Source organism: Danio rerio, chromosome 7 (assembly GCF_052040795.2).
Source record: "Danio rerio strain M-AB ecotype USA chromosome 7, GRCz13ab, whole genome shotgun sequence".
NCBI classification, from domain to species: Eukaryota; Metazoa; Chordata; class Actinopteri; order Cypriniformes; family Danionidae; genus Danio; species Danio rerio.
Window position 1 is genome coordinate 9,465,001 of NC_141027.1, and position 25,000 is coordinate 9,490,000.

Below are 25,000 nucleotides of genomic sequence, written 5' to 3' on the forward strand. Positions count from 1 at the left end.
GAATCGCTCCCTCCGTCAGTATGAGAAGGGAAAGCAGGAGAGGAGCTGTGTTTCAGGACATGATTATATTAAATTTAACAGGGAGGGTGAATAGTACATTTCAGTACACACAAACACAAGCTTTTTGTCAGGAATGCCAGTGCGGTCACTGATCCATCAATGTAGAAAAGTGATGTAAAATTATAATTTTCGTAATTAGAAAAAAAATAAAATACATACTAACATCCAGGAAAACTCCCGATCATAGATATATGTGTATATGTGTATATCTCTGGCTTCGGATGGCCACAATCCTCCACTGTACCTTGGTCCCGCATTCATTTCAAAGGAGGGCTACCCTGTAGCAAGATGGCGGCGCTATTGACACATTCCGTCCAATAGACAACAATAGGCCAGGCGACATCTAGTGTATATATCTATATCTATATATTTATAACAATTACTTGTAAACTGTTAAATGTTTGTTGGGATTTGGAGGGGGTGTATGTTAATTCTGTTACTCTGCACTAGCTAATTATTATTTTTTAAATTATTATCACTGTACCATTACTGTTATTATTATTATTATTACTGTTATCAATAATAGAATCAATTCACTCACAGGAGAGTAACAACATTACACTACCTGACAAAAGACTTATCTCAGTTTTAGGAACAACAAATATTAACTTGATTTCTAGTCGATCATTTGGTATCAGAAGTGGCTAAAATGAAAGGCAAAGGCCTCTAGATTACGCTTATTTTACCAAAATGAAATATGATCATGCCTTGATTTTTAATTATTCAATTAGGACAGGGATGTCCAGACTTGGTCCTGAAGGGCCGGTGTCCTGCAAAGTTTAGTTCCAACCCCAATCAGACACCTAGCTAATCAAGCTCTTGCTAGGCTTTCTAGAACCATTCTCACAGGTGTGTTGAAGCAAGTTGGAGCTAAAATCTGCAGGACACCGGCCCTCCAAGAACAAGTTTGGACACCCCTGAATTAGGACAGTAAGGTCTGACTTGCTTAGACAAAAGTCTTGACACTTAACAGAAATAATGTCCAGTATAGAATATAAAGTCATGCTGCAGTGGAAACAGAGTGAATATTGTGTCTGACTCCATCATGAGCTTGGAGGACTGCATCCATACATCTCTGCAATGACTCAAATCACTGATTAATAAAGTCATCTGGAATGGCAAAGAAATCTTCTTGCAGGACTCCCAGAATTCATCAAGATTCTATGGATTTATCTCCAATGCCTCCTTCATTTTACCCCAGACATGCTCAATAATGTTCATGTCTGGTGACCTGGGCTGGCCAATCCTGGAGCACCTTGACCTTCTTTGCTTTCAGGAGCTTTGATGTGGAGGCTGAAGTATGAGAAGGAGCGCTATCCTGCTGGAGAATTTGCCCTCTCCTGTGGTTTGTAATGTAATGGGCAGCACATCTTGATACCTCAGGCTGTTGATGTCATTCACTCTACAGATCTTTTGCACTTCCCCCATACTGAATGTAACCCCAAACCATAAATTTTCTTAACCAAACTTGACTGATTGCTCTGATTGGGATGCAGCTCAACAGATGATTCATCAGAAAAATCTACCTTCTGCCACTTTCCCAAATGATCAACTAGAAGTCAAGTTATTATTTGTTGCTCTTACAACAGGGATGGACAACAAGACTTTTGTTAGGCAGTGTATACACTATGAAATTAAAACAGTGGAAAATTGACCAAAATAAAGTAAAGGTAGTTATTAAAAAATTAAGAGACCACTTAAAAGTCATCAGTAGTTTACAGAATTAATCCAATTTTATTTTAAGCCAATTTATGTACATTTCAAACTAAGTAGGTTACATCATCTTTAAGCTACAGAATAAACAGCTAAATTTTTACAAAATACAGTTTCCAAGTCCATTCTTCAAAGATTACATGACATTACAAACTATAAATGGTAAATCCCAAGAAATTGAGACTTTTTTTTTTGTTGTTGTTGTTATTTGCACCAATGTTTAAAAATGTTTAAAAAGTGTTGGGAGTTTTGAGTCTCATGGTTTTGCTTTCGTGTCTAATTTATATTTGTTAAAAAAAATCTATAATTACTTTTTAATTTCTTTAAATAAATAATACTTTTAAAATAATATTTGTATTCATTCATTCATTCATTTTCCTGTCGGCTTAGTCCCTTTATTAATCTGGGGTCGCCACAGCGGAATGAACCGCCAACTTATCCAGCAAGTTTTTACGCAGCGGATGCCCTTCCAGCCGCAACCCATCTCTGGGAAACATCCACAAACAGACACACACACACACACACACACACACACACACACACACACACACACACACACTCATACACTACGGACAATTTAGCCTACCCAATTCACCTGTACTGCATGTCTTTGGACTGTGGGGGAAACCGGAGAACCCAGAGGAAACCCACGCGAACGCAGGGAGAACATGCAAACTCCACACAGAAACGCCAAATGAGCGGAGGATCGAACCAGCGACCTTCTTGCTGTGAGGCGAACGCGCTACCCACTGCGCCACCCATAATATTTGTAGTTTTATAATAATTTACAATAGTTTACAATAATTAATTCATTTAAAATAATGATACTAAGCTGAAGTCAAAATTATTAGCCCCCCTTAGATTTTTTTTCTGTTTTAAATATTTCCTAAATGATGTTTAACTGAGCAAGGAAATTTTCACAGTATGTCTGTTAATATTTTTTCTTCTGGGGAAAGTCTTATTTGTTTTATTTTGGTTAGAATAAAAGCAGTTATTAATTTTTTAAAACCATTTTAAGGTCAAAATTATAAGCCCCTTTAAGCTATATATTTTTTCAGATAGTCTACAGAACAAACCATCGTTATACAATAACTTGCCTAATTACCCTAACCTGCCCAGTTAAAATAAAATTAAGTTTTATTCTTTTAAGTGGTCTCATAATTTTTTTCATAACTAAAAAGCTGGATTTTCCTCCTATATTTTGGTGCAATTTTCCACTATTTGTGCTTGAAATTATGATATTTAATGTTGTGATTCTCCTTAAAGGGCATTGATTCGATTCTTATTCATAACAAGTTGTCTTAATTCAGAGGCTGCATCCTTCGAAGCATGCATTGAAGGAGCGCTGCGTCATCGCGGCGTGATGAAGGCTGTCTCATTTCGAAAAAATTAGAAGGCTCCTTCAAATGCAGCCTCAAAATGTGTCCTTCGTCATCCAGGTAATGAAGGACACAACTAATGGATCCTTTGTAGCCTTAAACATCCTGCACTGAATTGATCCTTCAGATCAATTACAATACGTTTTAAAATAACTTTGACTGATGTGGATGTGCATCTTTCGGAGGATGCAGCCTCTGCAATGAGACACAGCTACAGTTTATCAAACACCTGTTAAAAATCCCTATGGGAAAATGAATGAAACGAGCACCACTTGAAAATGTGGGCGGGGCTCTGTTGCACTCTATTATGAGATCACCGAATAGGCGGAGCTTCATGAGTTCTACCATTCAAACGTTTTCTTATTGCAGGTCACTTTCAGAACAGCGTGTGCTTCATCCAAAGGCACATCGAGTCTGCTGCTGGTTCACTTGATAAAGTCTGAGAACCAGCATCTTCACAACTCATGAATCTCTTTCTTGGCATTTTAACACACACACACACACCAGATTCATGAATGCAAGAAGCCTTATTTTTGAATGTATTCAGTGCTTGAGGCTGAATGTATGCATATGTGTATGTCGATGCATTTAGTGTGTGTGGCGTTCAGCCTGTCTGCGTTTATGAATATATAATGTGTGTATGCGGCCGAGTCCAGCAGGATTAGATTTCCTGGAGTAACAGTCGGGTGTGTGTATGTGTGTGAGTATGTGTGTGAATGCAAGTGTGCCTCTGAGTATGTGTGAGAGTGTGTCTATGTTGATGTGTGTATAATGTTTATCTGTGTGTGTATGTGTGAGTGTATGTCTGCATGTGTCTCTGAGTATGTGTGAAAGTATGTCTATGCTGAAGTGTGTATACCTAAATGTGCGCGAGCGTAAATTGTATGTTTGTGTACAAGTGTGTCTCTAAATTTGTGTAAGAGTGTGTCTATGTTGATGTGTGTGTATATGTAAATGTGTGTACATTGTATGTTTGTGTGTGTGTCTAAGTATGTGTGAAAGTGTGTCTGTTGATGTGTGTGTGGGTGTGTGTGTGTGTGTGTGTGAGTGTTTCTCTGAGTATGTGCGAGTGAGCGTCTGTTGAAGTGTGTATATGTAATTATGTCTGTATATATTGTATGTTTGTGTGCTAATGTGTGTGTGTGCAAGTGTGTCTAAGTTTGTGTGAGAGTGTGTCTATGTTGATGTGTGTGTATATGTAAATACGTGTGTGTGTGTGTTGTATGTTTGTGTATGTCTCTGTGTGTGTTTCTCTGAGTATGTGTGAGAGTGTGCATATGCTGCTGTGTGTGTATATGTAAATATGTGTTTGTGTGTGTGTGTGTGTGTCTGTTCCTGTGTGCAACTATGTGTGTAGTGAATGTGTGCATGGAAGTATGTTGATGTGTGTATATTGTGTGTTTGTGCGCAAGTATGTCTCTGCGTTTGTGTGGGTGTGTCTGTTAATGTGTGTATATTGTATGTTTGTGTGTGCATGTGTGTGAGTGTGTCTATGTTGATGTGTGTGTATGTGTGTGTATGTTGTATGTATGTGTATGTAAGTACGTGCGAGTGTGTGTATGCAAGTGTGTCTCTGAGTATGTATGAAAGTATGTCTATGTAGAAGTGTGTCTATGTAAATATGTGTGTGTGTTTATTGTACATATATGTGTGTGTGTGCAAATGTGTCTCTAACCATGTATGAGAGTGTGTATGTTCATGTGTGTGTATATGTAAATATGTTTGTGTATATTGTTTGTGTGTGTGTGTGTCTGCAAGAGTTTGCCCATGTTGACGTGTGTATATTGTATGTTTGTGTACGTCTCTGTGTGTGTATGTTTGATTTCTGTATCTATGTATGTATATACATGCGAGCGTGTGTATGCTATGTGTGTGTGGGTTAACGTGCATGTGTGTTCATAAGTATTTGAGTTTACAGTACGGTGTGTGTGTGTGTGTGCATGTATGTTCATGTTTATGTGAGTTTACAACATGTGTGTGCATGTGTATGTGTGTATTGTATGTATCTGTGTGTGTGTTTATGTGCAAGTGTGTGCATATGTATTTGAGTTTACAGTACACGTAGTATGTGCATGTGTGTTCAAGTGAATGTGTGTGTGTGTTACAGTGTTATTATAGTCCATCAATCCTCCTCTACCTCCTCTTCCTCAGGCTGCTCTCCAGGCGTCCCAGCTCCTCGTACCCCCTGTAGAAGAGCTCCAGCTCTCGGGCTCCCCAGCTCCTCCAGACTGCCAGGCACCAGGCCATGTTTTCCTTGCGGAAGCCGCACACAACGGTGTCTTTAGCCACGAGCGCCACCTCCGCCAGAGTCCTGCGAGAAGAGAGGAGAAGAAGGGATGAGCTGGAAATAAATAAACGCGGCCGGACTCTTCGCAGAAGCACCGAAGCCTCTGTTCCTGGAAGTTCCCGCCGAGGGCCTGAAAGCAGCGCTTGTTTAATGAATGAGTGTTTACAGCCAGAGCTGACGGCGGGTCGACCAGGACAGACACCAGTCTATGATAAACACTTTATAAGAACCAGAACTTCTGCTAAATCTCTGCCTTAAACACCTCTTCATAGTCTTCTAGCTGAATAGTGGTTTTCGCAGTCGTTATATTCTAATAAATCTGAATTATGCTAATCATTTATTTACATATGCAGTGGTCCGCATAAATGTGTACACCCCTCATAGATCTCTCTTTTAACCCTTGTGAACTGTTTAGATTGATTACCCTTTTGTTAAGTTGGTGGCTGTTTTTCCCCCCACAGTATTTCCTCTTATGTTTTTTCATCTGAAGAAAGTCTGATTTGCTTTATTTGGGCTAGAATAAAAGCAGTTTTGTATTTTTTAAAAAGATTTTAAAGGGCCATGAAACCCCCTCGTTTCAGCAGGGTGTTTTCACACCTCTACTTTGGAAAAAGTCAGAAAAGTGGGCGTGTCCAGCTCTGTTTAGGGGGGAGTGTCGGAGGAAGAAAAGAGGCAGGGTGTGGGAGTGTCTATTTGGGCACGCGCTGAGTTTCAGAGTCAAAACACACACACACAGGGGAGAAAGTGACTGTGTTTACATGGACATCTGTAGTCGAATTATTTGCCAAATTACTAAATGGTGGACTTTAACTGCAGTTTGGCTCTTTCATTCAGGGAATTCATTCATGTCCCTCGCGACAAACGAGATATTTGATTCGAGGAACTGCTGTAAGCGTGTATTTTTCATTTTCATCGAATGAGACAAAAAAAACCTCTGCATTTCCCGGAAACTTAGATGCACACGGCAGGTAGCGTCAGAAAGCCGCGTGTGTTATTCCGGTCACTAAATGCGGTAAAAACCCTACACGAGGTTAAAGTTTGGTTGTGGTGCTAACATGTTTACACTCGGTGCAATAGTTAACTTAGTTCGATACGAACAAACTGAATAAACAAAGAGCACTGGTCGCTCACTTACCAAATCTGTAGAGACAGGAAAATCACCAGCAACTAGAGCCGCGTCTTTATTAAGAGGAGACTACAAGCGAATCCGGATCTCAGCGTTTGCAGATGAGAACAGCTCTCAGGTAAACAATGTTCCTCCTTAGACACGTAAGTTATTGTTGTCGAGCGTCGCGTACACTGTTAATCCACACGTGATCCAGATAAGCTCTCACAGAGAGAAAATGAAAACAAAACTTAACTGCAGCAAACTATAAAAGCAACACTTCACGCTTGTTTTGCCAACACAACGTGTCGTCTCTGTCGTCTAAACACTGTGACAGTAATGAATATTAATGAAGTTGCACAATAGAGCGCGCTGATTGGTTTGAACCAAGCCTTACTCTTGCATTAATGCATCACACTGTAAGACGTAATAAGACTCACTCTGGCACAGACGCACAGTCTGCACGCTGGAATACAGGCTATTATGTCATGACCGTGTCGCAGCTTCAAAAATTTGTTTCAAACCGGAAGTACGAATTTGCTTGAGATAACGCAAATACAACCAATTTACACTTTTTAGTGAAATATAGGTGTCCTAATAGTGTTTTTAGCAGTGTGGGACACATATACGACTGTCAACAGCTCAAAAATGTGTTTTGTGACCCTTTAAGGTCTATATTATTAGCCCCCTTCGACAATTTTTTTCCAATAGTCTACAGAACAAACCATCGTCATACAAAAGCTGCGTCCCAAATTACACACTTATGCACTATTCTACGCCATTTTGTAGTATAAATAGTATCAGTAGTGTGTTCACACTGAAAACTCTAAAAATAGTAAGTGCACTTTAATTACCCGGATGATGCACTCATTTAGCCGGTAAAATGAAATGTGTAATGATGGACACTTCACGCAATCAACGACTGCAGGTTTGCTCACGCAGCGGAAGGGGCGGAGCTATCAAGAGCACATGTTGGATAACTTTATTTATTTGGGATTGTGAAGGCAAAATTCTCCTACGAGAGTGATTATAGCGCCTCCCGATGGTGAATGTGGCAATACTCACGGCAGGTGTTATTTGATAATTCGGTCATTTATTTCACAGATTTGGCAACCGTCAAACGTCATCAGGGAAACAGTTTAAATTTCCGCCAAGTAAAAAAACATTAGTGTGCCATTTGGGACGCCACTACATACATGTACTATCCTGTTAATTGTGTTAGTGCATAAGTACATAGTCCATGAGTGCATAGTGTGCCATTTGGGACGCAGCTAAAGACTCCCCTAATTACCTTAACTTGCCTAATTAACCTAGTTAAGCCTTTAAATGTCACTTTAAGCTGAATACTAGTATCTTGATAAATATCTATTCAAATATTATGTACTGTCATCATGGCAAAGATAAAAAGAAATCAGTTATTAGGAGTGAGTTATTAAAACTATTATGTTTAGAAATACGTTAAATAAAATCCACAGGGGTTAATAATTCTTACTTTAAATGTATGTATGTATGTGTGTATCTATATACAGTAGGGATGTAACGGTATTGTAAATACCGTCATACCGCAATATTAATTTTTTTCGATATTACCGTAGTCGCATGACTCTGTAAAACCATAGATCTTCTGAGAAAATTTGCTCAGGCGAATGAAGCGAACGGGAGGTAGCGAAAACTACAATTCCCATCAGCCCAGGCTTGGCCATAATCCCTTACGATCTGTTGTCGCTACAGATCCAGTAATGCGGAAATGGAGTGTGCTGCTAGAAGCGGGGATCAAAAAGAGCTGGAAAACCCTAAAGCGGGTGTTGTCGCCGCGCGCGTACTGAATAGCGGTGTTGTCGCGCGAGTTCTTATCAGCTGTGTTGTCGCGCGCGTTCTGATCAGCTGTGTTGTCGCGCGCGTTCTGATCAGCTGTGTTGTCTCGCGCGTTCTGATCAGCTGTGTTGTCTCGCGCGTTCTGATCAGCTGTGTTGTCTCGCGCGTTCTGATCAGCTGTGTTGTCGCGCGCATACTGTAAAGCGGGACGGAGGGTATGTCGCGTCGCGGGGGCACTTTTGATCATTTTGGAAGGGAACTTTCTATCCAAGACTAAAAAGGGCATGTGCACTGCACAGGTTGAGCCCTGTGTGTGCACATGCCAGCAAGTTGGGGAATACGACTAATAATCAGTCATGGGGACTGCAGAAACACAGCACACTGTTCAGATTGATGTAGACATGAGACCTCTATCTCACTCATGGTTTGTCCTCTCAAGTGGGGGAAAGACAATGCACAACGTTACCCACTGCTGTCAACCTGGGCCAAGTCATATCTCTCTTGTCCCAGAAACCTCAGTCCCAAATGAGAGGGTTTTTTTCTGTTGCAGGGGACATTGTAAATACCCAGAGATACCAGCTTTTACCAGATTATATTTATATGATAATTTTCCTTTAAACCCATCTCTATCTAAGTGAGTGAGTGATTAAATGTTGAATGTGATGAGTTTTCAACAATACTAAATTGAAACTTTATTTTTTTTACATGGTTTAATATTTTTTTGTTATTAAAATTGAAGTTCCTGTTTCAAAGCTTACAGATAGATGACTAATTTGTATGTCATTGACACTTTTGGCACTTTTTTGGAGTATTTTCATAAGTTTTGTTTTTTCCTGTAAATGATTCAATAAATACCGTACCGTGACATTCATACCGAGGTATTACCGTACCGTGAAATTGTGATACCGTTACATCCCTAATATACAGTGCATCCGGAAAGTATTCATAGCGCTCAAAATACACACAACACCCCATAATGAAAATGTGAAATAAGAGTTTTTAAAAACTTGTTGCAAATTTATTAAAAATAAAAACCTGAGAAATCACATGTACATCAGTATTCTCAGCCTTTGGTGTGAAGCTCTAAATTGAGCTCAGGTTCATTCTGTTTCCACTGATCATTCTTGAGATGTTTCAGCAGCTTCACCTGTGGTCAATTCAGTTGATTGGACATGATTTGAAAAGGCACACACCTGTCTAGATAAGGTTACAGGGTTAACAGTGCATGTCAAAGCACAAAGCAAGCATGAAGTCAAAGGAATTGTCTGTAAACCTCCGAGACAGGATTGTCTCAAGGCACAAGGCTGGGGAAGGTTACAGAAACATTTCTGCTGCTCTGAACATTCCAATAAGCACAGTGGCCTCCATCATCCATAAGTGGAAGATGTTTAACCACCAGGACTCTTCCTAGAGCTGGCCGGCCATCTAAGCTGAGTGATCAAGGGAAAAAGGGCCTTAGTCAGGGAGGTAAACAATAACCCAATGGTCACTCTGTCTGAGCGCCAACGCTCTTCTGTGGAGAGAGGAGAACCTTACCGAAGGACAACCATCTGTGCAGCAATCCACCAATCAGGCCTGTATGGTAGAGAGGCCAGACGGAAGACACTCCCTGCCTGGAATTTGCCAGAAGGCATCTGAAGGACTCTCAGACCATAAGAAACTAAATTCTCTGCTCTGATGAGACTAAAACTGAACTCTTTGGAGTGAATGAATACTTTCCTGATGCACTGTATGTGTGTGTGCCATACAGAATTATGTATGAAGCATTATCTGTTTTGTGATAGCGTCACTGATGGTATTTTTTGTGTCCTCCCTCTGTCCTTCAGCCTGTGATCTTGAGGGCGATCAGACAGCACTGTGATGAAGGACATAGGGTTTGTGTTATTGAATAGTGAGGATGAAGGAGGCTTTCAGAGAAGAAACAGGTGCTGGAAATCAACACACATCCTCATCTGCCTCTCTGTTACATATCGTCCACCCTTTTGAGGTTAAATTTAAGCCTTATTAAAGACCTTATAACACAGGAAATTTACACTGTAAATACAAAATTACTTGCTAAAATAAATAATGGGCAAAAAATCTGTTGATTTCTGCGCGAGCAGATTTCGTGTGGGCTTACTTATGACCCTGCTGTTGACCCTGCTGTTGTTTAACAGAGAGAAGATTTCTAAACACATTTCTAGACAATAATGGTTTTAATAACTCATGTATAATAACTGATTTATTTTATCTTTGCCATGATGACAGCACAGATATGGTTCAAGATACTAGTTTTCAGCTTAAAGTGACAAGGCCTAGCTAGGGTGATTAGGCAAGTCATTGTATAATGATGGTTTGTTCTAGAGATCTGCGCGGGACTAAATTTTGAATCCCGCACCCGCCAGGTTTTAGCCCGAACCTGACCACTCCTGCTTATATTAAGCATTTGTTGTCCCGCTGCCCAACCTCCCCCGTTTTCTACCCGCCGCGCCCGATCCCGCTGGAAAGAGCGGGGGGAGAACAAAACCGAAAACCGCGCAGAGTACAGAGTCTGGACAGCCTATAACAAGCTGTCTGTAAAAACACACACACATAGCAACAAGCACACACACACAGACAAAGCTCTCTCTCTCTCATTCATGCGCACTAACACACACACACACACGCACGCACGCACGCACGCACGCACGCACGCACGCACGCACACACACACACAGGTAACTCTCTCTCTCAATCGCGCGCGCGCACTAACACACACACACACATAAGCAACAAGCAAACACACAGGAAAAGCTCTCCCTCACTCATTTGCGCGCGCACTAACACACACACACACACACACACACACACACACACACACACACACACACACACAGGTAAAGCTCTCTCTCATTTGCGCGCGCGCACTAACACACACACACACACATAAGCACCAAGCAAACACACAGGCAAAGCTCTCCCTCACACATTTGCGCGCGCACCAACACACACACACACACACACACACACACACACACACACACACACACACACACAAGCACCAAGCACACACAGGCAAAGCTCTCTCTCTCTCTCATTCGCGCGCGCATACACACATACACACATACACACAGCAACAAACAAGCTAAACACAGCGTCGCGCTTTTTCATTTACACACATACATACGCATCCTGTCCCAAATTAAACCCGTTACCGATCGCCCCCTGCGCTTTATTCGGAAATTTATGCAGACCTCTAGTTTGTTCTGTAGACAAAAAAATAAATAAATAAACACTGCTTAAAGGGGCTAATGTATTTTTCGCGAGCGGGTTTGCGAGGGGGGCGGGGCGGAGGACTGGCGATGCCGGCTCAGCATCGTGTTGTCTATTGGCCATCGGCGATGGATGAGGGCATCGTCTATCAGCCCAACTCTACTCCCAAACAAAAAATTTATCAGGTTTTAGATACAAATCTTTGCAAAGGTACAGTCTAGAGTTGGGTTGATGGACGATGATGGCCGATAGACATCACGATGCTGAGCCGGCATCGCCAATCCTCCGCCCCACCCTTTCGAAGCAGCAACCCGCTCACGAAAAATACACAAGTTCAGACTGCAGGATTTTCAAAGTAGTCCTGTCACAGATGTTTTCACACTGCAGCTAGCGTTTCGTCGCTGCTTTGTTTACACTACAAGGCGACAGGGGGTTTCACATTGCATGACTTTCAAATAGGAAGAATCGCCGACAACTTTGTCCAAACTACGTCTCACAGCCAAAAACATGCAAGAACTGACATGGAAACACGTAAAGTCACGTAGAATATCTTTAGTTATTAACTACATAATGAGAAAGAAGCCTTTACTGGGGTAGAAAATCTAAATTTCCAAATATATGTTTATATTTTACCAAATTTACTTTTACATTTAATATTTACCTTACAATGGTTTTTAAAAACTTAAAAACTGCTTTTATTCTAGCCAAAATAAAACAAGACTTTCTCCAGGAGAAAAAAATATTACAGGAAATACTGTAAAAATTTCCTTGCTCTGTTAACATCATTTGGAAAATATTTTAAAAAGGAAAAATAATTCACAGGAGGGTGACTAATTCAGACTTCAACTGTACATCTATTGAATAATTTAAGTTCATTCATTTACCTTCGGGTTCGTCCCTGATTTTAACACCTTATTAGTGACCTAGTGTGCTTTTAATAGATTTATAATTGCAAAATGGCCTTATAATGTGATATTTGCAGCACATTTCACAGATCGATTTACTTCAAACCCTCAAAGAAAGTTATGAAGCGGGACTGGAGTGAAAACGTGGTGTTTGACAGACTTATCGGCAGCCTGATGTGAAGCGGATCACTGTTGTATGACACTGAAGGGCTTTATTCTGTGAAAACAACAGTTCATTTGTCCAACATCTTGACCGTTAATGGGTACAGTCATATCTCTATGCGTATCTTTCATCGCACTTGTCTGAATATCTTGTTTCATCTTGTGACTGAATAATACACAGGTTAGTGTATGCTCCATTCAGCCGTTTACTTTCTGTCAGCTTTACTTTTAATTAAAGAACAACCACCTAAAAGTGCATTATCACTTACCTAAGGCAGTAGCTTATTTTTTTTAGCAACTTTATACTAGTTATACAGTGTAAAACACACTAAAGTACTTCTACACTATACTGTGTTTCTAGAGAAAGTGTTTTCCCCTCAAGAATCAGTGCAGAAATGCTAAAAAAGTGTGTGTGTGTGTGGGCTTGTGTTTGCCTTGAGGCGAGTGTGTCATCATGAACAGTATATGTTGACTGTGTGTGTGTTTGTGTAAACGCTGTACCCAAACTCCTGCACTCCAGGCACCGTCAGCACACCGATCACTCGACCCCGTAGAGAACCGGCCTGATCCTGAACCTCCAGAACCATGATGTCTCCTCCACGCCTGAATAAACACACACACACACACACACACACACACACACACACACACACACACACACACACACACACACACACACACACACACACACACACACACACACACACACACACACACACACACACACACACACACACACACACACACACACACACACACACACACACACACACACACACAGCCAGCCATCAGATTGCACTGCACAATCACACATTTAAATTATATACAAATAGCTTGCATTAATGTACAGTTATTTTAGAAGTAATGTGTAAAAATACTAATCTTTTACATTTTCTTATTTATTAGCAAAATGTAACCTTCCCAAAACTGTTTTGTTTTGATATCTCTAAACATGTGAGCTTATTAGAAACACATTTTCTTATTTTCCCCATGAACCTCCCAGTTGGACATCATATGATGTCTAATGTGAAACATCGCGATGGACGATGGCATCGTCGTCATGTGAAAGCGGGGAAGCGCAACGTGTCTGAAGAGTGAGGAGGGATCCGGTGGTGAGGGGTGAGAAGGGTGCGCGACTTATTTGAGGACCGGGAGGGAGATGCGCTATTTCAGGGAGATTATCACTCGTTTGCGGGCATCCGGCAGTCTCTACGCATTTGCAGGAGACTCCTAGAACTTCCAGGAGACTTTGGATGTCTGAATATCACGTTTAACAACTATAGCGAGAAGCGATAAACTGTCCAACATGCACTGCTCACTGGAGCTCAGATGAGCGCATGATAGTGTGTGTGTGGTCACGTGATGTGCGGTTTCAGCGGACGGAGGGCTGTTCAGAAATGCTAGGTAAAACACGGTGTGATTGTGGATCATTTTCCATTATAACACTAAGACGTATTAGTGTAAACAGGGCCTAAGTGTGTATTTTTCGCGAGCGGGTTTGCGAAGGGGGCGGGGCGGAGGATCGGCGATGCCGGCTCAGCATCGTGTTGTCTATAGGCCATCGGCGATGGATGAGGGCATCGTCTATCGGCCCAATCCTACTCCCAAACAAGAAATTGATCAGGTTTTAGTTACAAAAAAAAAAGCAAAGGTACAGTCTAGAGTTGGGTTGATGGCCGATAGACATCACGATGCTGAGCCGGCATCATGATCCTCCGCCCCACACATTTGAAGCAGCAACCCGCTCATGAAAAATACAAAAACTTATGCCGAATTCACATAAGATAAAAATACATGTTGCACAATGTATAAAACATTTAAAAAAAATCTACAACAAGACAGAAAATGTTACTTTACAAACTGTATTGTAAACAAATCATATAAACATTAATATTAGTCAATAATCTTACTGAAATTTATTTAAAAAACTGAAATATCAGTTTACACACATTTACACAGGTAAATAAAAAGACAAAACGATGGGCTAAAAATCTGCGTGCGCAGATTCTGTGTGGGCTTAGTTACAGGGTAAAACAAAGTCCGTGCGGGTCAGGTAGTTGAAACGGTAGGTTACAATTAATTAATGAATTAATTTTCTTTTCGGCTTAGTCCCTTTATTAATCTTGGGTCGCCACAGCAGAATGAACCAACAACTTATCCAGCATATGTTTTACGCAGCGGATGCCCTACCAGCTGCAACCCATCTCTGAAAAACATCCATACACACTCATTCACACACATACAATACGGACAATTTAGCTTATTCAATTCAGCTATAGGACGTGTTTGGACTTGTGAGGGAAATTGGAGCACCCGGAGGAAACCCACGCCAACATGGGGAGAAGATGCAAACTCCACACAGAATGCCAACTGACCCATCCGAGGCTCGAACCAGTGGCCTTCTTACAGGAAGGCGATCGTGCTACCCACTGCGCCACCGTGCTGGCCAACAAAACCTTTTACTTAATAATAAATAAACAGTTACAAGAGTAGAGTTACAAAGCACTGTCTAGTGATTTAGTCCTTTATAGTTTTGCTGAATAAGCACATTGTATGCTGATACACAATAGCGAACTCTCGTGTGCGTATAACAGAGATGCAACCCAGTTTACAGCACGAATCTGCTTTATAAATCATTGTCCAAATCGGCGCGCCGTTTTCCCTGGAGCTGAACATCTCGACACCTGTGTGACCCCAATAGAGTCACATTATAAAGCTCTTCAGGGTCATGAATAAAACATGCAGATTTGAATGTGCTCGTCTGAAATAACACTCCACTCTGCCCTTGATCTTGTGCTTAAACCCTCTTTAACCAATGTTTAATTGATGAACTCCTGGAGGACACGTTCGCAACATCACAGCCTGAAAATGAGATCTGATTTAACACAATCAGACTGGTTTAGGCACAAACTGACGCCCCGTTTACACTAATGCGTTTTAGTTTTAAAACGCATAAGTTTTGCTACGGGTACGGCATCCGTCCACACTACACCGGAGTTTTCGAGGGCTGAAAATAGAGCGTTTTGAAAACACAGGAGAGGCCGTTTTCATTCTAAAATGCTGCTGCTCCGTCTCAGTGTGGATGAGCAAAAACGGAGACATCTGAAAACGGAGGCGGGGCTGCTGACATTCGCCTCTCTGATTGGGGCTTTTCCTCAATATTAAGTAGCCTAACACACACAGTTTAGCCCTGCATCCTCTCCTTGTAAGTTTAGATTTTGCAAGTTTGATCAAGGCTGCAGTCTCCCCCTTCTCAGTTCGATATGGATAACAGACTACCGAGGACACGGGTAAATCTTCAAAGGGAACAGTGTACTTTATAACTTCATTCACATCACCTTGGCTACGTTGTTTCACTTTCTCAACAATAAAATGTAAACATGATTTAAGGAACTGCCTATTTTCATTTTAATATTAGCAACTTAACAGACAGCAGAAATGTTGAGGCGTCGTGCTGCATATATGAGCGTCATCTTCACTGTGTGGATATTTATAACAAAGCAGAGCCATAACAACTGCCTCCTTTCAATTTCAGTGAAAATACGAAACATACCCTCTCTTTTGCTGAATATCAGTTTTAATAATCGATAATGGCCATTATAAAAGTATAACATACAATAAGTTTATACATTATAGGAAATAAAGGCAAGCGATCAGTCAATATACAGAATAGGCTACATTAATCATTAACTTATCTTTGCGCTTAGCCAAAACACGTTACCTGAGAACAAGTAATAGATTCCAATGACCAAAGTCAGGGAATACGTCGTTAGATAAAGACAATAAGATGGATGAAATGTCACATTTAATAAATATAGTGAGATTAGAGCCAGCGGGAGATGCTTGATGAGCAGTCCGACTAGCACAACTCTCATCTGGGTCAATGGACTGCAGCGCTTGTCTGAGAGTGTGTGTGTGTGCACTAGTAAATAAAACGCACTAGTGTAAACGAGGCCTGAGACCCAAGTTCAGGTTGCCGGCTCAATACGATGGTTTTAAATGGTTTTAACACATTTTAATCCATTTTTATTTTTATTTTTTATTTTCTTGTTTCTTTTATTCTTGTTTATGTAAAGCACTCTCAATTACCAATGTGTATGAAATGGGCTATATAAATAAACTTGCCTTGCCTTGAATAACTGGTTGAAGGCCAATCAATTTAGACTTCATCTGTATGTGCATTGACATGTTCAGTGGGTCGTACCTGGGCACCCAGATGGTGCTGTTGACAGGAATGATATTGAGGGCCTTGAGATGCAGCGGTGTATAGCTGTGATCCTCCAGCTCTGGATCCGTCCCACTCCTGGACAACAGAACATCAGGAGAAAGCTTCCCGTCCTCCACCTCCTCAAAATCTGCAGATAAAGGCAAACTGCTGGAGCTGGTCAGAGAGCTCAGTCCTGCAGAGTTCGAGCGCTCCATATTAGCATTCGCCGATCCGGCCTGCTCCAGATCCCCGATCTGATCCAACATCTCTGAACTGAATCCCGAAGACACGGAGCAATAATCCAAAGAGTCCTGCTGGCATAAAATCTGCGTTCCTGCGTCCTCGCTGTGCGTCACTGTAACCCTCACTGAATCCAAACTCTGTTTTCGAGAATTTGCAATATCAGATTCATCAGGCGACACAATCCCACTCGGCCTCTGCACTGGGAAAACGTCACGTAGTGGGTTAGCATCGCTACAATTGTAGCTAGCGCACACTTGATAGCTAGCAGCGTGATACATTAGCAGGGTGTTAGTGTGATTATCTAAACACCACACGGCCTCTTCGTTCCAGCAGCTCAGAGATGAAGCCATTGACACCAGGCAGGCTGGCGGGAGGTACGGGTCCAGCCGGTGAACGGGTTGAAGCGTGAAGCTGTCGATGATGATTACTCCTGGCCCGTTGGAGTACCAGATTTCGGATCCGCTGCGCACCGCGACGATGCAGCGGACTGCGTAAGGCCGCTGCCGAGGGTCCGAATCCGTCATGTTCAGCAGGTGTTTGTTGATGGAGTGCGAGCAGACGTACCTCTCGTTCTCCTCCGGCATGTCGTCCACTAAAGAGTAAACGGCCATCAGACCGTCAGACATGCCTGCAAACACCTGCGGGAGAGACTGAACAGAAGACACGGGGTTAATGTGGTTTATACTACTAGACGCTATAACACATTCAGTTACTGTTTCAAAGATTCTAATAACTATTTACCTGACAGCAATACAATATTATTGATATATTCACTTCTTTTCAGTCATTTAGGGCGAGGCTATCAGTCCTTTAAGGTGGAGCTTTCAGTCTAATAGTTTGGTGCTATCAGTCCTTAAGGGTGGGGCTATCCGTCCATTAGGGTGGGGCTATCAGTCCTTTAGGGTGGAGCTATCAGTCCTTTAGGGCAGGGCTATTAGTCTTTTAGGGTGGGGCTACCAGTCCTTTAGGGCAGGGCTATTAGTCTTTTTGGGTGTAGTTATTAGTCATTTAGGGAGGTGCTATCAGTCCTTTAGGGTGGTGCTATCAGTCCTTTAGGGCAGGGCTATCAGTTTTTTAGGGTGGAGTTATTAGTCTTTTAGGGAAGGGCTATCAGTCCTTGAGGGTGGAGCTATCTGTCCTTTAGGGCAGGGCTATCAGTCCTTTAGGGTGGAGCTATCAGTCCTTTACAGTGGAGCTTTCAGTCTAATAGTTTGGTGCTGTCAGTCCTTTAGGGTGGGCCTATCAGTCCATTAGGGCGGGGCTATCAGTCCTTTAAGGCGGGGCTATCAGTCCTTTAGGGTGGGCCTATCAGTCATTTAGGGCGGGGCTATCAGTCCTTTAAGGTGGAGCTTTCAGTCTAATAGTTTGGTGCTGTCAGTCTTTTAGGGTGGGGCTATCCGTCCATTAGGGTGGGGCTATCAGTCCTTTAGGGTGGAGCTATCAGTCCTTTAGGGCAGGGCTATTAGTCTTTTAGGGTGGAGTTATTAGTCATTTAGGGAGGGGCTATCAGTCCTTAAGGGTGGAGCTATCAGTCCTTTAGGGCAGAGCTATCAGTTTTTTAGGGTGGAGTTATCAGTCTTTTAGGGAAGGGCTATCAGTCCTTAAGGGTGGAGCTATCAGTCCTTTAGGGCAGGGCTATCAGTCCTTTAGGGTGGAGCTATCAGTCCTTTACAGTGGAGCTTTCAGTCTAATAGTTTGGTGCTGTCAGTCCTTTAGGGTGGGCCTATCAGACCTTTAGGGCGGGGCTATCAGTCCTTTAGGGCGGGGCTATCAGTCCTTTAGGGCAGGGCTATCAGTCCTTTAGGACGGGGCTATCAGTCCTTTAGGGTGGGCCTATCAGTCCTTTAGGGTGGGGCTATCAGTCCTTTAGGGTGGAGCTATCAGTCCTTCAGGGTGGGCCTATCAGTCCTTTAGGGTGGGGCTATCAGTCCTTTAGGGTGGAGCTATCAATCCTTTAGGGTGGGGCTATCAGTCCTTTAGGGTGGAGCTATCAGTCCTTCAGGGTGGGCCTATCAGTCCTTTAGGGTGGAGCTATCAGTCCTTCAGGGTGGAGCTATAAGTCCTTTAGGGCGGAGCTATCAGTTCTTCAAGGTGGAGCTATCAGTCCTTTAAAGCAGGGCTATCAGTCCTTTAGGGTGGAGCTATCAGTCATTAAGGGTGGGGCTGTCAGTGCATGTCCTTTAGTAAATCCTAATTTATTTTGGTAGTGACACCCATCTTCCAATTATCCAGTTATTTGCAAATGGACAAAATCATGCACCATTCTACTTTTTTCCTCATTTCAGGACCATTTCAATTTGTTTCGATATTGGAAAAATGGACAGTCTTAACTTCCGTTTCATGATAACTTTAACAGCACATGCACTGCTTAAGTTAAAAGTGTCAATCTTTAGCTCGGACTATAAACATGAAGTGAAAATGTTTTAACTTTGGTTTCATTTTTTTTATATAGGGCATCTGAACCAAAGCAGCAAGAACGTGATGAGCAGAAGTGTAGATTGCATGAGAATATCTGACCTCTTTCCCGGCGGGCAGCAGAAACAGACAGGTGACAACAGCCGGGCAGGAGAGCAGTTTCTGTGGCTGATTGAGAGGACACATCTCTTTCAGACTGTAGATCAACACCTCCTGTTCCTGCACAAACACCAACATAACCATCAGCATTCATCTGCTGACATAGACAGCAGCAAATCTCATTAACTACCATTTTAAAAATGAAGGCCCTTTGCACACTGTAGTGCTGGTAAAAGTGGCATATGCACAGAGACTTTTAATTTTGAGAAAATTGAAAAAAGCAGATGCATCCGGTGAACTATCATGCCATTATAAACTCACCACATTTAATATTTGATTTGTTTAAAATCTGTGATCTTCACTGCCTGACTGAGATATGATATGAAGTTGGTCTCACACCAGACAAGAACACTGCATCAAATTACATTTTCCATGCTGCACGACTGCTGCACCTTCAGCAAACCTCCTAATTCCAGCAGCACGAGGACTTTATGGTTGTTTATGAGCCTCAAAAGTGGCGGATCTGTTTGGTAAAATATTTGAATGTGTGTCACCGCATCCCAAACCACTAAAACCATATAACTAAAGTGCCTTTACTGAATGAGCACTGTGCTGCGTCCGACAGATCGCACTATTGTGTTTTTTTTTCTTCTTTTTCATTATTTTATAACATTAACACATTTTTATCTGTTTTATCTATTTTTTATTCTTATTTTTATATTTTTTATTTTTATTATTTCTTTACATTTTTTTACACTTCTCTCTTTTATTCTTGTTTATGTAAAGCACTTTGAATTGCCAATGTGTATGAAATGTGCTATATAAATAAACTTGCCTTGCCTAAAGAAATCTCCACTGTGCTGAGCAAGAGCGCTTCTTGCTGACCAGCGCATCATCGATGACGTAAGAGTGCCCACGTCCGAATATAATGTGAGTGTGGGTCGCCGGGTGAGATGGGTGGCAGGGACAAGCGTGCTTTGGCCCGGTTCAAGGCAACTGTGCATAGTGTGAGTACACCCTTATTTTCTCTTTCTAAAAGCTACCTCTAGTCTGACCGGTCTTCCGCTGAAAAGTGTGATGTTTGTGTTTAGCCAGAGGGATCCGATTTCGCTACATGTAAAAGTGCATGCAGCTATGTTTCCATCCAAAAATGCGAATAAACTTTATGCACAAAACTGGATTATCGCATAAAAGTTGTGCGAATGAAGCAGCGTTTCCATCCAACGAGTCAAAGCGAACAAAATCATCACTTCCTGATTAACTGGCGCCAAATATCAACAGCAAAAACTGCATTTTCTGCAGTAGGAGAAGCTGCATCAATCTTTTCTTAATGAATGCGCCTCAGAAAACAATCCTGACAAGCAGTGAACGCTCAGTGGCGTTTGAAGGTGTCAGACGCGGAGCACAGACGCTCTTGATTCTGGAGGTCATTAATAATATAATAACATTAATACTGAAATGGTAAGGCGTTTTATAATGACCAAAACAACATTTCAGATGTTTTATAATGTGCTCAGCCTGACGTTTTGTCCATTCACACACATTTTAAGCATCACATGATCTCTTTTAACAAATCACATGACCTTTTTTAATGCGCATGCTGGAGTTTGCGCGGTAAAAGTGTTTCCATCGCAGTTAATGCGCATCTTTTCTTATCGAATAAAAAGTTTATCCTACCCAGTTAGGCACATAAGTTTTTTATGCGCATTTTCAAAATTTATGTGCATCATGACGTTTCCATCAACTGGTTTTTTTATGCGCATTTGCAAAATTTATGTGCATCATGGCGTTTCCATCAACTGTTTTTTTATGCGCATTTGCAAAATGCGCATAAAATAGGTGGATGGAAACATAGCTATTGACAAATAAAGGCTTCATCATCATCATCGTCATCATATTTTTGTGAAAAATGTGATGGAAAAAAAGCATTTACATGTCTTTACTGTCACTTTTGACCTATTTAATGCACGCAAACTAAATTCTAGTATTTTTTTAAATACACAAATAAATGACTTGCTACATGTCAAACACATCTCTTTAAAATGCTTTCTGAGTAAAATCTGAAAAAAAAAAAGATCCCGCACACCATCAATACTTGCAGAACGATTAAATGAATTGTTTTATCTTGAATGCATCCCAGACCACCCCTTGAAGTGGTTTGAGAAATTGGATTTACGGCAAGGAAAATGAGTATTGAACATGTCATGTTTTTTCCTGGGAATAATATTTCTAAAGGAGCTGTTGACATGGAATCGAACCGGATTTTGGTAAAAACACAGACAATACAAACATAAAAATAAAACAGAACAAAAACATCTGAGAAATGAGTTCTGTGTAATAACAATGGAATTACACAACACAAGGAGAAAGCGCTGAACTACTGAAACTTATTTAATACTTTATATAAAAGGTTTTTTGGTGACGGCAGCTTAAAGACGCCTCTAATATGGAGAATGAAGTCACATGCATTGCTCAGGTGTGATTTTTTTACAGACTTCAACAGTGTGTCAAAATCTTGATGGTTCTGTGGGTCTCGTTTATCAAATATGAGCTTTAATTAGTATTTTCTGGAGTGGCTGGGCCATTCTACAGCTTGAGTTTCTTTCTCTTAACAAATCTGAGAGTCTTCTCAGCTGTGTTTTGGATCATTGTCTTGCTTTAATGTCCACTCTGGTTTCATCTTCATCCTCCTGCTACTGTAGATGTTGGACTGAAGCCGCTGATATTCATTTACACCGAGGAAGGGCAGAAAGTTGCTGAAGAACTACTGAGAGATTTCAGCTGCTGTCTGGGTCTTCATTGCCTTTGTACATCTTCCTTTCTTCATGTGTTCAATACTTTTTCCCTCCGTCATTTCATTTTATTATGCATAACTTAATTTGCGAACTAATTAGATTTGTTTTCTTTGCATATATGGATTTCTTTGGTGTGTTACCACCATCCAGGGACAATTTCAAGTCAACGGCACCTTTAAAAATATGTTTCTAAAAAAATGGTGAAGTGTTCAATACTTATTTTCCCTGATGTATATTAATCTGACATGCATTTCGGATGGCATTAACACCCGTCCTTTTTACATTCAAATAGCTATCAGATAAGAGAAAAAGGATGAAGTGACCAGCCCCAAAGTGAACACACACCCGCTCTACAGTGAGTCTACAGTGGTCTGTTTACTAGTGATTTTAGGAAAAGTGTGTGTTGCTTCAGAAACTCACCTCAGTGGCCGTCCAGAGCGTGTTCTCCATCTTCATTTGACAGCTCAGCCGGGTTCCTGGACATGGCATCCGCTTCACCTCCACCTGCCCCTTGGCCAAGTTCACCACCGAGTAGTTCCTGGAAAAAAACACACCACACATAAAGAGAAAAATAAGAATGTCTTTGGGCGCAGCAGTTCTGTAAACCCCATGCAAACAAGTGATGCTTTTGTGGTGGAAAATAATAATAATAATAATTTTTGTGCAAACTAAAACCATTAGAAAACCGCAATTTGCTCTTTCAGTGTTTGGGCTTTCAGCAGTCACATTTATATTACACTGAAAAGACCTTCAACTGTGAAAACTGGACTAAAGCTATTTTAACTTATTTATACTACCTGACCAAACGTTGCCTTAGAATTATAAGGTTCTATCTGTGTTCTGAATAATTTTGAGATATTGAGCTTCAAAGTTTTGGCATTCCATATAGCATACAATACACAGTTAATGTCAGAATTATTAATCCCACTGAATGATTAGTCCCCCTGTTAATTTTTACCCCAATTTCTGTTTAACGGAGAGCAGATTTTTTTCAACACATTTAGTTTTAAACATAATAGTTTTAATAACTCATTTCTAATAAATTATTTATTTTATCTTTGCCATGATGACAGTAAATAACATTTGACTAGATATTTTTCAAGACACTTCTATACAGCTTACAGTGACACTTAAAGGCTTAACTAGGCTAATTAGCTTAACTAGGCAGGTTAGGGTAATTAGGCAAGTTTTTGTATAACGATGTTTTGTTCTGTAGACTATCGAAAAAAAAAGTTGCTTAAAGGGGCTAATAATTTTGACCTTAAAATTGTGTTTAAAAAATTAAAAACTGCTTTCATTCTAGCCGAAATAAAGCAAATAAGAATTTCTCCAGAAGAAAAAACATAATCAGACATACTGTGAAAATTTCCTTGCTCTGTTAAACATCATTTGGGAAATGTAAAAAAAAAAGTAAAAAAAATAAATAAATAATAATAATAATTCTGACTTTAACTGTATGCGTGTAACAGTTCTCTTTATTAAATTAACATGACAGAGACCCTAAATGTACTCTAAATGTAAATTATGTAAATTCTCTAACATTTACAAACTGGAGTAAAACAAACAGGGCAAATGCAGATCGAACCTTCTAATTCTACAAGGTCATTTTCCACTTGGAATTATAAGATCCTATCTTGCAGAGCATTAATTAAAGCATTGCTTTTCAAGAAATACAATCACAAAAATATAAATTTATATTGTAACAATACGTTGGTGCTTGAGGAAGTGTTTTGCTTTTTTAAAACATTTAGTTAATATTTTAGGATGAATATTTGTTCTTGTTCAAATTAAGAATACAAGGTTGTGCTAAATATTTTATCCAGTGCGGCTGTTAATTTTATGGAATTAATATGGTCGTATTTATTGAATTGTATGCTTTATATTAACTTTTGAATTATATTCATTGAATTATATGCCCCATTAATTAAATTAAGTATTTGCCTTTGAAGGCTTAGGGCCCTATCATACACCCGGCGCAGTGTGGCGTAAGGCGTGGCACAGTAGTCTTTTGGTAGTTTCAGCTTGGTGCAAGAGTCGTTTTGAGGCGTTGCGCTACGCTGTTTAAATAGCAAATGCATTAGCGCTCATTTGTGCGCCCATAGGCGTTCTGGTCTAAAAAGGAAGGAGTTCTGAGGCGGACCGCTGGCGCGTTGCTATTTTGAGAAACTATAATAGATTTTTCATTAGACCAAAACTAACCCGGTCTAAACTCCAGCGCAGAGTTGCTCGCTTACACACTGCTTAATACACACAAGAGAGCAATAGGCAAATATCTTTACATATGAAAATTTTTTAATATTAAGGATACATATAGGATATAATAAGAATAGATATAGGATATAAATATAAAGGATTAAAATATTACAAAACATATTATTTTCTAGCCTACATGAATATGAAAAATCACTGCTTTTATGTCTTCTTCATCTCGGGAGGCTTTTTCAGTTCATTCATAACAATTTGCTTTTGTATAATGTTATTATTATTAGCAGTATTATTTATTATATCCATATTTATATTTGTTTTATTAAAAACAAGCTTAGATTTGCCCACCTGTCAGGTTTTAGACCATATGGGGCACAGC

General features: G+C 40.7%; 2 protein-coding genes and 1 long non-coding RNA gene across 12 annotated transcripts in view; 1 reads left to right on the forward strand and 2 right to left on the reverse strand.

Annotated features, from left to right (window-relative positions):
* Positions 1-2,095, reverse strand: part of LOC147843022 (uncharacterized) — a 3,085-nt gene extending 990 nt beyond the window's left edge. The window contains exons 1-2 of the long non-coding RNA XR_015495337.1: positions 976-2,095; positions 1-814 (exon numbers count right to left, since the gene is read on the reverse strand). The exon at positions 1-814 is cut by the window's left edge and continues 990 nt beyond it. This is a non-coding gene — a long non-coding RNA (uncharacterized LOC147843022). The remainder of the gene's footprint in view (positions 815-975) is intronic.
* Positions 1-25,000, forward strand: part of pcsk6 (proprotein convertase subtilisin/kexin type 6) — an 884,625-nt gene that overhangs the window by 470,127 nt on the left and 389,498 nt on the right. The window lies entirely within an intron of this gene.
* The window catches only part of lrrk1 (leucine-rich repeat kinase 1), a 198,839-nt gene continuing 176,703 nt past the window's right edge, over positions 2,865-25,000 (reverse strand). For 3 of the 10 annotated variants that reach the window (XR_015495051.1, XR_015495049.1, XR_015495052.1), the window contains 6 exons: positions 22,837-22,954; positions 19,625-19,741; positions 16,862-17,757; positions 13,159-13,260; positions 4,953-5,463; positions 4,711-4,763 (listed from right to left, as the gene is read on the reverse strand). Coding sequence is in view for 3 of the 10 variants with exons in the window: in XM_087260147.1 (XP_087116273.1) it covers positions 5,286-5,463; positions 13,159-13,260; positions 16,862-17,757; positions 19,625-19,741; positions 22,837-22,954 (1,411 nt within the window). In the remaining 7 variants the exon portion in view is untranslated. Of the gene's footprint in view, positions 5,464-13,158; positions 13,261-16,861; positions 17,758-18,259; positions 18,413-18,523; positions 18,765-18,985; positions 19,742-20,374; positions 21,273-21,354; positions 22,955-25,000 lie in introns of those variants that run through there. The other 7 variants (XM_087260147.1, XM_087260146.1, XM_087260148.1 and 4 more) reach the window with 4 other exon arrangements.